We start from the raw sequence: 14,727 nt of genomic DNA on the forward strand, positions 1-14,727 counted from the left end.
CGGTTGTGTATTGGGATAACACGATGAGACGGGAAGGAAAGAACAGGCCATATACTATCTGAGTAAGAAGTTCACACCCTACGAAGCATGGTATTCTTTGCTGGAACGCACCTGTTGTGCTTTAACCTGGATAGCCCAGAAACTGAGGCACTACTTCTGTGCCTATACCACATATCTCATATCAAGGATGGATCCTCTGAAGTATATCTTCCAGAAACCCATGCCTATAGGGAAGCTGGCAAAATGGCAGATATTGTTGAGTGAATTCGTCATCGTCTATGTTACTCAGAAGGCAGTTAAGGGACAAGCATTAGCGGATCATCTTGTAGAAAATCCTGTAGGAGGAGAATACGAACCACTAAAAATGTATTTTCCTGATGAAGAAGTATCATTCGTAGGAGAAGATATCGCCGAAACCTATAACGAATGGAGAATATTTTTCGATAGAGCCGCAAACTTCAAAGGAGTGGGTATTGGAGCCGTTTTGGTGTCAGAAACAGGTCAACATTATCCGGTATTCGTGAAACTCAGATTTTCGTGCACCAATAATATGGCAGAATATGAGGCTTGTATATTAGGGCTCAATTTGGCCGTTGACATGAATATCCATGAATTACTGGTCATTGGTGATTCAGATCTTCTAGTACATCCGGTGCAGGGAGAATGGGCTACAAAGAATACCAAGATATTACCATATCTATATCATGTGCAAGAGATGATGAAGAGGTTCATGAAGATAAAGTTTAGACATGTCCCGAGAATCCAGAATGAGTTCGCAGACGCATTGGCCACTTCGTCCTCCATGATACAGCATCCGGACAAGAATTGCATCAACCCTATTCCGATAAGGATTCATAATCATCCAGATTATTGCACTCATGTTGAATAAGAAGCAGACGGGAATCCATGGTTCCATGATATCAAGGAGTACTTGGCAAAAGGAGAGTACCCGGAGCATGTGTAACGACCCGGCCGGTCGTTTCGAGAGTTATAGCCCCGTTTTTCTTATTTTTGCTTATTTTGTATTATTCAGCTATATTATGTTATATCGGGTTAGTTGGTTCGGGACCGAAGTGGTTTCAGAGTGAATTGAGACACTTAGTCTCTTAAATAGAAACTTAAGTTGGAAAAATCAATCGGATGTTGACATATATCTAAACGATCTTGGATTTGAATTATGATGGTTTTGTTAGCTCCGTTAGGTGATTTTGGACTTAGGAGTACGTCCGAAATGTGATTTGGAGGTTCGGAGCGGAATTAGGCTTGAATTGGCGAAAGTTGGAAATTGGGCGATTTCGGTCGGCAGTGGAAAATTTGATATCGGGGTCGGAATGGAATTCCGGAAGTTGGAGTAGGTTTGTAGTGTTATTTTTGACGTTTGTGAAAAATTGGAGGTCATTCAGATGTGGTTTGATTGGTTTCGGCATCGATTGCCGAATTTGGAAATTTAGAAGTTCTTAGGCTTGAATCCGAGGGTAATTTGATAATTTGAAGATGTTTTGAGTGATTCGAAGGTTCGACTAAGTTGGTATGTTGATGTATGACTTGTTGATATTTTTGGTTGAGGTCCTGAGGGTCTCGGGGTGATTCCGGGTGGTTAACGGATTTGTCGAAGTTGGAAAATGCAGTTAAAGCTACTGCTTCTGCTATTTCTGCACCTGCGGAAGGAAGAGTCGCAGGTGCAAAGTCGCTGGTGCACAGGGAAAGTCCACAGGAACGGGTGATCCTGGGCTAGGCAGGATGCGCAGGTGTGAGTTGGAGGTCGCATCTGCGAGCCTGCAGGTGCGAAACCTGGGGCGCAGATACAGAAAGGGAGACGCTGGGCAGGCTTCGCAGAAGCGAAGGAAACGCGCAGGTGCGCCTTCGCAGGCGCAGGGTTTTGGTCCGCAGATGCGGAAGCTGGGCTCCTAAGTAAGTTCCGCACCTGCGATGGATTTTTCCGCAGGTGCGGTGGCGCAGAAGAGTGAAATTTTCCGTAGGTGCGAAAAATCTGGGCAGAAACCATAAATAGAACCCTTCGCGAATTTGGTTCATTTCCACCATTTTCAAGTCGGTTTTTGGAGCTTTTGGAGTGATTTTTGAAGGGTTATTCAAGGGATATCAGTGAGGTAAGTTTCTTGAGCCCTAATACTCATATATATGATGATTTTCCATTGTTTAATCATGTAATTAGTAAAAATGAGGGGTTAGGGCTTGGAATTTTTGGAGAGTAATTTAAGGATTTGAAGGACCAAACGATGTCAGATTTTGATGAATTTGGTATGGTTAGACTCGTAAGTGAATGAGCTTTCTAGTTTTGTAAATTTTGTCGGATTTCGAGATGTGGCCCGGGGGGCGGGTTTGAGCCAATTTCGGGTTTCTGTCTAATTTTATAGCTTTTCTTGTGGAATTCATTCCATTAGCGTATATTGATGGTATTGTACTAATTGTGAATAGATTTGGAGCATTTGAGGCTGAGTCCAGAGGCAAGAGCATTGCGGGGTAGAGATTTGACCGATTTGAGATAAGTAACGATTGTAAATCTAGTCCCGAGGGTATGAAACCCCGGATTTTGTATCATTCTACTATTTTGAAGTGACGTACATGCTAGGTGACGGGCGTGTGGGCGTGCACTATTGGGGATTGTGACTTGGTCCGTCCCGTAGCAACTGTAAAGTTGCATATTTTGTGGAAATTATATGATACTTATGTGTTTTTAGAAAGAGTTTCTGTTAATTGGGTTGAATGCCATGTTTGGGCCTTGTGCTAGTGCTGTTTGGACCCTTAGGGGTTTTATTTTATTTTTATTATCCTCTCACTGTTTTCGATTGAAAATCTATACTTAGTCATGGTTATACATGTTTACTGCATAACTCAGTTTTATTATTCGATACTGATGCATATAAATGTTATTTTGGGCTGAGCACCCTATTTTTACTGAAATGCCCGAGTTGTTTGAGAGGTTTATGACTGAGTGAGGCCGAGGGCCTGATTTGTTAGGATATTTATGAGATTGGGCTGCACGCCGCAGCATGTTGCATATTTATAGGATCGGGCTACACGCCGCAGCATGTTTGATATAGGCCGAGGGCCTGAGTGATTTATGCCATGATTTGGCTTGATATAGCGCTTAGGCTGAAGGAGCCCCTCCGGAGTCTGTACACACCCCAGTGAGCGTAGGTACCTACTGAGTGTGAGTGCCAAGTGCCAAGTGTTGAGTGACTGGGAGACATGAGTGATTGTGAGGTATGTCCGAGTGGTAAGAGTGATTGCGAGATTTGCCCGAGGGGTTGTATATGAGTGATGCTTTGCCCGATGGGCTGTTTATAATTTCATCATTTTTACTCACCTTTATATTTTTCCTCTGTTTGAAAGCTGTTGAAAAATATCCTTAAATGATTTTTACTGGAACTGGGTTTAAATGAGATATTTTAATTCAAATCCTAATTTTAAAAGCATGAGGTATTTTACTGAGATTTCATGATATGAACGTTATATGCTTTATTGTTCGTCACTACTACTCACTCTTTATTTATTGTTGTTACTTACTGAGTTGGCGTACTCACGTTACTCCCTGCACCTTGTGTGCAGATCCAGGTGTAGCTGGACACGGTAGCGGTTGTTGATTATTTTGGTTGCAAATTTTCTCGGAGATAGCAAGGTAGCTGTGTGGCGATCGCAGCCCCTGCTCTTCTCCCTCTTATCTTCCTCTAGTTGTATATAGCTATTTTTCAGGCTTAGTTAGCCTTGACATTGTTAAACAGATTATAGTAGATGCTCATGAATAGTGACACCCCGATGTCGGGCTTTTCCTTCCGCACTTTTATTTTGATTGGAACTCCTTTACAAAGGTTTTTATGATTAAATAACATTGAAATTATCTTTGAAATGAAAATATTGATTTGTTTTGGAAATGAGTCGGCTTGCCTAGTTCTACGATAGGCATCATCACGATAGGGGTTAGTTTGGGTCGTGACAGCATGCAAATCATACTCAATAATGCACGCTCCAAAGATTGTCCAACCATTTCTTCCAAAGTGGAGGAATTATGTACGGAAGGACTCTAGACCTAGGGTTATTATGGTGTGTTGACGCCAAAGAAGATTTCAAACTGCTCGAAGAAATACACTCTGGAACTTGCGGACTACACATGAATGGTTTCATTTTAGCCAAGAAGATACTGAGGGCAGGTTATTTTTGGATGACTATGGAAACATACTGCATCATGTATGTCCAGAAATGTCATCAGTGCCAAATACACGCAGATATGATATGGGTACCGCCAAATGAACTCAATGCAACGAGTGTACCTTGGCCTTGTGCCGCTTGGGGAATGGACGTCATTGGACCAATCGAGCCTGCCGCTTCAAACGGGCACAGGTTCATTTTAGTGGCCATAGACTACTTCACAAAATGGGTCGAAGCTGCGTCCTACAAAGTTGTAACCAAGAAAGTCATCGCAGATTTTGTTAGAGATCGTATTGTTTGCCGATTCGGGGTTCCAGAGTCCATCATCACCGACAATGCCACCAATCTCAACAGTGACCTAATGAAAGCTATGTGCGATACCTTCAAGATCAAGCACAAGAATTCCACATCATACAGGCCTCAAATGAATGGAGTCGTAGAGGCCGAAAATAAGAATATCAAGAAAATACCGAGGAAGATGGTTGACAACCACAAGCAATGGCACGAGAAGTTACCATTTGCCTTATTGGGGTACCGTACCATAGTCCGCACATCAACCGAGGCAACTCCCTATTTGCTGATCTACGGTACTGAAGCTATCATTCCTACCGAGGTTGAAATTCCTTCTTTAAGAATTATACAAGAAGCTGAACTCAGTGATGAAGGATGGATGCGAAGCCGCTATGAACAATTATCTCTCATTGACGGGAAAAGAATGAATGCTGTGTGTCATGGCCAACTCTATTAGAATAGGATGTCCAGAGCTTTCAACAAAAGGGTCAAACCTAGACAGTTCGCACCAGGGCAGCTGGTACTGAAGTGGATCTTCCCGCATCAAGATGAAGCCAAAGGGAAATTTTTGCCCAATTGGCAAGGGCCCTACATAGTTCACAGAGTACTAACAGGAGGAGCACTCATACTCGCAGAAATGGACGGAGAGGTTTGGCCAAAGCATATCAATTCAGACGTAGTCAAAAGATATTATGTTTAAAATGTTCGCATTTCTTCATCTGATGCAATTGAACTACGCTTGACCTGATTCTCGTTTAAGGGGGGATATGTAGGCAGCCCTGTGGATTCGGTCACGATTCAATAAAATTTTCATTTTCCCCATAACCAGAAACTGGGGCAGAATTTGAGGAGGACCCTCAAAATTCCGGAGCAAGTCCAGTCAACTTCGTCATACGCAGAACGGTCAGAGAATCACCTAGGTAAACTAGGGCAGAATTTTGAGGAGGACCCTCAAAATTCTAATGCAAGGATGTTGCAATGTCTGTAAAAGTGTCACAGTCATTGGTTCATCTAACTTACTTGATATTGCATACTAATATGTATTTTAAATAACTACATTCATCATATGCACGCACGTTTTCGAAAACTTTATTTTAATGAAATAGCCAGATGCTACCCGTGGTAACTCAAGCAGGACTTCGATACAGAGCAAAGCAAAGCAGGCAGGCGGAGGCACGAACCAACCTTCCCCCGTAAAAATCACGATTGTCCTTTGGATGCAGGAACAAGAAATATTCTCAAATTCGGGCACATCTCAGACTCACTATCTTCATAACGACAAAGTTGCCAAGCGCAAACACATTTTCAGCTAAGAAATACTCTACTACTACTTATTATCTTTTCATTGCATGAGACTAAGAATTGTCTCCATCTTGCATGAGGCTAAGCCCCGCCTCCTTAATTGCATAAGGCTAAGCATTGCCTTCCCCTGCATGAGACTAAGCATTGTCTCTATTTTGCACGAGGCTAAGCCTCCTCAATTGCATAAGGCTAAGCACTGCCTTCCCCTGCATGAGACTAAGCATTGTCTCTATTTTGCATGAGGCTAAGCCCTGCCTCCTCAATTCCATAAGGCTAAGCATTGTCTTCCCCTGCACGAGACTAAGCATTGTTTCCACCTTTGCATGAGGCTAGGCCCTGCCTTCTCAATTGCATAAGGCTAAGCATTGCCTTCCCCTGCATGAGACTAAGCATTGTCTCCCGTTTGCATGAGGCTAAGCCATGCCTCCTCAATTGCATAAGGCTAAGCACTGCCTTCCCCTGCATGAGACTAAGCATTGTCTCTATTTTGCATGAGGCTAAGCCCTGCCTCCTCAATTGCATAAGGCTAAGCATTGCCTTCCCCTACACTAGACTAATCATTGTCTCCACCTTTGTATGAGGCTAAGCCCTGCCTCCTCAATTGCATAAGGATAAGCATTGCCTTCCCCTCCATGAGACTAAGCATTGTCTCCCGCTTGCATGAGGCTAAGCCCTGCCTCCTCAATTGTATAAGGCTAAGCATTGCCTTCCCCTGTACGAGACTAAGCATTGTCTCCCACTTGCATAAGGCCTAGCCCTGCCTCCTCTTGCATGAGACTAAGCATTGTCTCTCATCTTGCATAAGGCTAAGCCATGCTTCCTCCTTGCATAAGACTAAGCATTGTCTCCCATTTCGCATGAGGCTAAGCATTGCCTCCCTAGTTGCATAAGGCTAAGCTCTGTCTTTCCTTGCGTAACCCCAAATGCTATGCTACTTGAAATCTAGCACTATTCTCCACATCGAGGCTAAGCTCCGCCCCCGATCTTACACAATACTAAGCTCTGTCTTGTTTCGCTTCGCATAACCAAACGTCATGTCTTTGCATCTCATGGGCTGAAATACCACCATTTTTGTCCGAAGGCATCATCCTCATAGCCGGAAGACACCATGCCATGGCATGAGGATCTCTCAATATCGCACATCATTATTCAAAGGTGTCATAGTTCAGAGGCACCATTTTCATGGCCCGAGAACATCATTTCATGGCCTGTGAATCCCTTATCACGCAATTCATGGCCCAGGACATCATGGTCTAAGGATATCATCCCCATCATCCAAAGACAGCTTTTATGGTCCAAGGGGAATTTTCATTATGTTTAAATTATCGCAATATACACCTGCATGCATTGTATTTAAGCTTTGCAGGTAATCCAGGAGGTAACCGTTCTCCCAACGGGAGCAATCTTCACTCCAGTTTCCGTTCAATATTCACACCTTGTAACTACCTCAAATACAGCCAACCACCATCCGTTACCCATTTCCACTTGATGACCGTTCAAATACCCATAACCGTTCCAAGGTACATCCATTCACAATTCTGATATCGTCCTACATAGAAGAGTTTGTCCGTTCCTATAACAACTCCATCGGCTTATTCCACTTTTGGATCCAGAACTACACACGGCCTGATTCCCGTAAAACCAGGGATATGTAGGCAACTCAGAAATCGGAGTTCGGCCTATATTTTTCCAAATCACCCCATTAGATCAAAATCGATCATTATTTCTTTACCCGATAACTCTTTCATCATTTCCGGATAAAGAGGGGCAGCTATTGATACCCAATTTTTTCCTCATATTTTAAATATATATTTTTTTTTTTTAAATATACAAATATTTTTTATAATTTTTCATAATTTTTAAAGGCTTTAAATCGATTTATTTCCACATTTTTATACCCAGTAATTATCCTTCAAATTATTTTTATGATGATTTAATCATCTACACTTATCATTTATACTAACATGATGTTTTAAATATTTTCAGTGCATTTTTTAATTACATTTGCATTTCTAGGGCTAATTGCACATTTTTGCAACAATAGCCCATATTCATGTATAATTACATTATTTATGCAAAAATGACTCTTTATATTTTTATAATGTTAAGTAATTATTTTTAATCATTTTAGTGCACAAATAATATTTTGTTATTTATTCATTACTTTTATAAATTATTTTATTTATTAAATACTGGGTATTTAAAAACTAGCCTAAAATCCTACCTATTTTCGGACCAATTACTGGCCCAAAATCTAATACCCTAGCCAAAATAACCCCTGGCCCAAATCAATTAACCCAACCCCACAACCCGGTCGCGGCCCATTTTAACCACCCGACCTAGTTCCCCTCTAACCATGGTCGTTGATCTCTGAGATCAACGGCCCGCATTAAACCTTCCCTTTTAATTACCACCCTCATCCCTAACCCTAATCATTTCTCACCGTTCTCTGCCATATCCCACCTCCCTTCTCCCTCCTAAGAACCCTAGCTGCCGCTCTCCTAATCCCACACGATATGGGATTCTATGGCTACCCTTTGCCATTTACGGCCTCTCTTTGGTACTGGTTCTTCTTCTATACTGCTTGCCTAAACATGGCAAGCAGATCGCATAAGGATCGAACCAAAATCGGTTCAAATCCTTGACTTATCTGATATTCTGTCTACATTCATCATATTGCTCTTTGTAAGTACTAATATTTGTGTATCTCTTATGAATTCTTACTTACCCTAAAATTAGGATTTTCATATCTCTTTTAATCGAACCAAAATAGGTTCGATTCTCTAGTTTTAAGTATTATTATGTGCATATTCATCCTATATTCTACTATGGCCTATTTTTATTATATTTTTGTCAACATTTGTCTTACCCTAAAATTAGGGTTTTCAGATTTTCTTAAATCGGACCAAAATTAGTTTGACCCTCTGAATTTTAGTGCTATTTGGGTCTATATTCATCCTATGTTATTATTTTTGTGTATATTCTGGTAATATTTGTTTTCCTAAAAACTAGGGTTGCTTGACTTCTCCTAAATTGATTCTGAATCAATTTCGCATGTTATTCTTTCCTTTTCTTTTGAGGTTGATTGATTATTTTCCTTGTCTGTGTATTTAATTTTTACCACTATATAAACCCATTCCCTTTCCCCTTTTTAGAAGGACGAGACGGAATCAATATTCTCTCACTAAAAACTGAAGTTTTCTACTCTATACTTGTTCACTATTCGATTCTGTTTGGTTCTTGGCCGGTTGAAAGCCAAGGCCACCGGACTTCTATTTTTTCTGACCTATCTTGGGTGTGAGCACTGCCTGGGTTCTTGGAACCCTTGGAACTTGACACATTCAGGATTCTGGGTCCCTACTGCAATTTTTTTCTTGTTTATCGAACAGTCACTAGTTAGTTTCTAACTTTCGCAATGTTTATTATGTTCTAATTAGCATGTTCTCTGAACTGCATGATTTAATGCATTTCTTTGACTCTTTTCTGCCTAATTCTGCTTTTGATTGCTAGCTTAATAATGCTTTGCACCTAGCCTAATTAATTTAGACAAAATGAAGCATGCTTAGTTTAGTTTGTGATAACCTGAAAATCTGTTTTGACTATATGGTTCAATCTATGTTCTCTGCCTAATTCTGAACTTCTAATGACCAATTTGATGTTATTAGTATGCCCTAACTTGTTTAAGACCTTACTATGAATGCTATATGCTCTTATAACTATGGTTATCACCCTATGTATTCTTGCCATATCTAATTTATACCTTTGACAACTTGTGATCCTTTAAAACCAGTATGCCTTAACCGACACTCTCTATGTTAAATGATCTTGTTTGTATTATAATGCTTAACTCCTGTGTTTGGTATAATATGATCCCTTAAGTCCTAAATTAATTGCATTGCTTGGTTTTAATAGTCTAATATCATTGTCTGTCAACTTGCAATCCGAGGCTCCTTGTTCCTTATCATATGTCATCCTGCCCAGTGTGTTAATTTGCTTTTGGAGTTCATTATGTGATTATCTTACAAGTTTACAAATGTTTTCCAAACCTATTACTCTACTACTATTTTCACTGGTTGTTTCTTGTTTAATTTTGGGGCTGGCTAAAAGCCAAAGCCCTTCCCCTAAGTCTCCTCTATCAACCTCCCTAGTGCAAGCACTGCTTGGGGTCCATTTTGAGACCCTTCTGAACTTTGACACACTAGGGTCTAAGGTTCTTTGGGCCACTTTGTCCTAATTGCTCAACTTTGCCTCCTCTTCTCACCTACTGGATAAACCAGTTGGTTTGTGTAAATGGCTATACCTATGGAACTTTAGATGGCTACTGGATGTGGGCTATTTTGTGTGAATGAAGATTGTTTCTGGGCTATTGTGAAACTGTGTTGAAGGCCTAGCTAGGCTAGGTATACATTGGGCCTGCCTTAGGCCCACTATAGCTATTCTGTAATTTTGTAATTTATTTCACTCATTAGGCTTGTAATAATGTTATAATAACAATTGGGATGTTAGTAAAATTGGGAAAAGGGATTTATTTTAATATTTTCATGAAACGGGTAGAAATCTTGCCTATAGGTGTTTACTTTGCTCGAATATATTCTGTTATTGTGTGTGTTTAGATAACCTGTATATAGGTATTTAATTCGTTTAACATATTCTGTTTCTACATGCTAGATGTCATGCCTATAGAAAATAAAATGACCAATGTCTCAATGTGCATTACAGCATATTCATTAGGTTCTACGGCCATAGGGTTCTGTTAATTTATATTCTACCAAATCTGCATTTTAGAAATCATGCCTATAGGGTTTAATTGGTTAATGTGTTGTTGTTATAATTGCTCATTTAGGAAACATGCCTATAGGAGCTAAAATCAGTTTCAATCGCTAATCGTAGAAATCTTGCTTTAAGTGCTAAAATTGAACTTTCAACATTGTTTCATTGCTTAACTCTGCCACTATTAGCAAGCATGCTTATAGGATCAAACTGGGTAATTATGAATATCCCATGTTATTATCACTGCCAATTAGTGCGTAAATTATCTAGATAGCATGTTTATAGGTTTAATCGCTTATAACCTGTAATTAGTAGGCAACTGTGTAGTCACTTAGAAATTATACTTTGCATACAAAACTATCTGCACGTTCAAAATACATGTCACATAGAAACCATGTCTATAGGGCCTAATGGCTTTAATTCGCCTCAATCCTAAAATTGTCTAATGCTTAATGTGAAAATTTATTCACGTGTATTTGTTGTCTAAGTGTGGAGGCTAACTTGAGCCCTTAATTGCTTTTACATGAAGTCCAACTTGTTTTGTATGTCGCCTAGTTTTATCATTTCTGAGCAGCCTAAGCTAATTCTAGAAACCATACAAAATAGAGGTCCAAACACCTCGTGAGCCATAGGCATGGGATGGGTAGTACACGCATAGGGCATGGTTTAGAATCAACTAGTGCGCTTTAGGTAAAAACTTAAAGATAGTAATCGGGTAGCAGGAGATGATAGTATGTGCCCACTGAATAATACGAGTAACACCCCACCTCGAGGGAGTTAAAGTATTATTTATGTTGCACGGGGTGATCCATTAGGCTAAAAAACTTAGGACCCCCCATCTTGTTTTTAAACCAACTATCTGTGTTTACTCAAGGATTTTCTAATAATGATTTTTTTTCTTGTTTTTCTCTCTAACTATTTGACTAATTCATATAATTCAAGTTCGGTCGAGACCCATAGTTGTGGACCTCAAAGAGTACCTAACACCTTCTTTTCGAGGTAATTTGAGCCCTTACCTGATCTTTGGTGACGCAAACTGGTTAAACCAGAGTTATTTGCAAATAGGTGCCCTAACGCACCTCAAACCCGTTAGGTGGCGACTCTCCCTTTTAACACCTTCCTTTAAAAGAGTTGTCACATGTCGAAACCCGATTTCGCGAGAAATAGGGGCGCGACACTCGTGTGCTCACACTCTCAAATGATCAGTCACTCAGAACTGTATATGGCCCATACGGCCTAGGGAAGATCCATCCCTAAATATATACATCACTGACCATCAGTCACCCAGTACCGAGTAGGGCCAGTCCAACCCGTGGAGAAGATCAATCTCCAGGTATATAATGCTTCAGACGAGATCCATGTCGAGGGAAGATCCATCCCTCAATATAATCAACCGCTCTCACTGGGGGGTGTGAGCAGACTCCGGAGGGGTTCCTTCAACCCAAGCGCTATCATAATCAGTATAACCGATACAGCGTGCAGCCAATCCCATAAATGTCACTCATAATCAGGCCCTCGGCCTCACTCAGTCATCAATCTCTCCAATCTCTCTCTCACGGGCTCACAGTGTCATGATACTAGCCCGAAAATATTGATATGATGTATCAATAAATAACAACAGAGACTTAGAAATGATATGAAATGAATGAATATGACTGAGCACAAAATATCAATGAAATCAATAAGACAACAGCAATAAACAACCACTATGGGTCCCAATAGTACCGGCATAAAGCCTAAACATGATATCTAGCATGAGTGACAACTCAATTACTTTATCACATGATGAAAACACGGATATCATCAAGATAGAACTACTAGACAGTGCCATGGAATCGACCAGTCACAATTTGTCACAACCCAAAATCTGACTAGTCGTGATGGCATCTAGCCTAACCCGCTAGATAAGCCAATTAATCACTAACCAATTCTAATAACAATTAATAATGCAATTAAGTAAAGGAATATCTGAATCTTATTATTTCCCCAAGGACTGCTAGTACAAATCATGAGCTTCTAAGAATAGAGTATACAAAGTTGGTATGAAGTAACACATCATCTGTTTGAAAAGTACATAAACAGAGTTTTATGAATCTAAGGCTACCATGAACAAGAGGCAGCTACAACAGGAACGCAGGTACATCTTTATATCCAACTCCCAACGAACACAACAACATCAGCAACCAATATCTGCACGCAAGGTGCAGAAGTGTAGTATGAGTACAACCGACCCATGTACTCAATAAGTAACAAACCTAACCTTAGGTTGAAAGTAGTGACGAGCTTGTACCAAGGTCGGGTCCAAAACCAATAGTCCACAACGGTCCATAACAACGTAAAGCAAGTAATACAAGAAGCAACTCAAAGATAAAATGCTCAGCTAAATCATGATTTTTAAAAATAGTTCTTCCTTTCAAGTACATCAGTGAAAACCCAAATCGTTTACCGGAGTTGCCAAAAATATGAATAAGTTTGAAAACAATAATTTTTCCAAAATCCTTTCAATAATAAATAAGATGTTTCATTTTCTTTCCAGATAACCACTGTAAAACAAATGCATCACTATGCCCATCTGTCAACATGTGTGAGAAATCATGAATGATGTGATACCGTACAGCATGAGGAAAATACATCTCTATGCTTGTATGTTATGTGTGCATGTCAATGCAATTTATCTAAGAGATGAACTCATGTACTCACACTCTTAGAGTACTCAATCTCATTTTCTCACACATTCCACTCACCATGTCCAATCACTCGGTACTGTATATGGCCAATCCGGCCCAGGGAAGATCCATCTCGGAATATACATATTAACTGATCATCAGTCACTCAGTACCGAGTAGGGCCAATCCAGCCAGTGGAGAAGATCCATCTCCAGGTATACAATACTTCTAACAATATCCATGTCCAGGGAAGTTCCATCCCTCAATAATATCAACCGCGCTCACTGGGGTTGTGTGCAGACTCCAGAAGGGCTCCTTCAGCCCAAGCGCTATAAACCACACGGACAACTCATGTGTTACACGGACAACTCATGTGCTATAGTACAAATATCTGGATCCGCACGGATAACTCACGTGCTGCATGGACAACTCACGTGCTATATAAAGCCTATAAGGCCTGCTGCAGGCGGGCAATAATAATAATAATAATAATAATAATAATAATAATAATAATAATAATAATAATAATAATAATAATAATAATAATCATAATAATAATAATAATAATAATAATAATAATAATAATAATAATAATAATAATAATAATAATAATAATAATAATAATAATAATAATAATAATAATAATAATAATAATAATAATAATAATAATAATAATAATAATAATAATAATAATAATAATAATAATAATAATAATAATAATAATAATAATAATAATAATAATAATAATATATAAAGCCAACATGGCCTGCTGCGGCAAGCAGCTCGATCCCAAAAATATCCTCATAGCCAAGCCCTCGGCCTCCCTCAGTCATCAATCTCTCCAGTCTCTCTCTCATGGGCTCACAATGTCATGAAAATAGCCCGAAAATAATGATATGATGTATCAATAAATAACAACAGAGATTGAGATATGATATGTAAAGAAATGAATATGACTAAGTATGAATTTTCAATTTAAAACAAATAATTCACAGCAATATGACCTATGTGGGTCCCAATAATACTGGCACATAGCCTCAACATGATTTTTAATATGATTCTCAGCTAAATTTCTTCAACATATAAAACTGCATAGAAAATGCGAAGATTATTTGACTACAAAATTTTACGGAAATAAATATGTCATAATTTCTATGGTGCACGCCCACACGCCCGTCACCTAGCATGTGCGTCACCTTCAAACAATTCACATAATAAGTATATTCAGGGTTCATACCCTTAACTCCAAGATTAGAAGAGTTACTTACCTCAAACAAGACGAATCCAATTCCGAGCAAGATCAAAATGCTCCAGAAATCTCATTCTGCGCGTATCAACTTTTGAACAGCTCGAATCTAGCCACAATAAATTTGATTCAGTCCACGCAATTATAGGAATTAATTTCATATCAAAATACTAATATTTTTTCACAAAATCCAAAATTACACTCCAAAAATCGCCCGTGGGGCCCACGTCTTGTAATCCAACGAAAATCACAAAATCTGACGACCCATCCAATTACAAGTTCAAC

General features: G+C 39.5%; 1 protein-coding gene across 1 annotated transcript; it reads left to right on the plus strand.

Moving 5' to 3' along the window:
* Nucleotides 1-220: 220 nt before the first annotated feature.
* On the plus strand, nucleotides 221-889 carry LOC138893229 (uncharacterized). The gene has a single exon (XM_070177007.1). The coding sequence runs from the start codon at nucleotides 221-223 to the stop codon at nucleotides 887-889; it is 669 nt and encodes a 222-aa protein (XP_070033108.1).
* The last annotated feature ends 13,838 nt before the right edge of the window (nucleotides 890-14,727 follow it).

This window comes from Nicotiana tomentosiformis, chromosome 5 (genome assembly GCF_000390325.3).
Source record: "Nicotiana tomentosiformis chromosome 5, ASM39032v3, whole genome shotgun sequence".
Taxonomy (NCBI): Eukaryota; Viridiplantae; Streptophyta; class Magnoliopsida; order Solanales; family Solanaceae; genus Nicotiana; species Nicotiana tomentosiformis.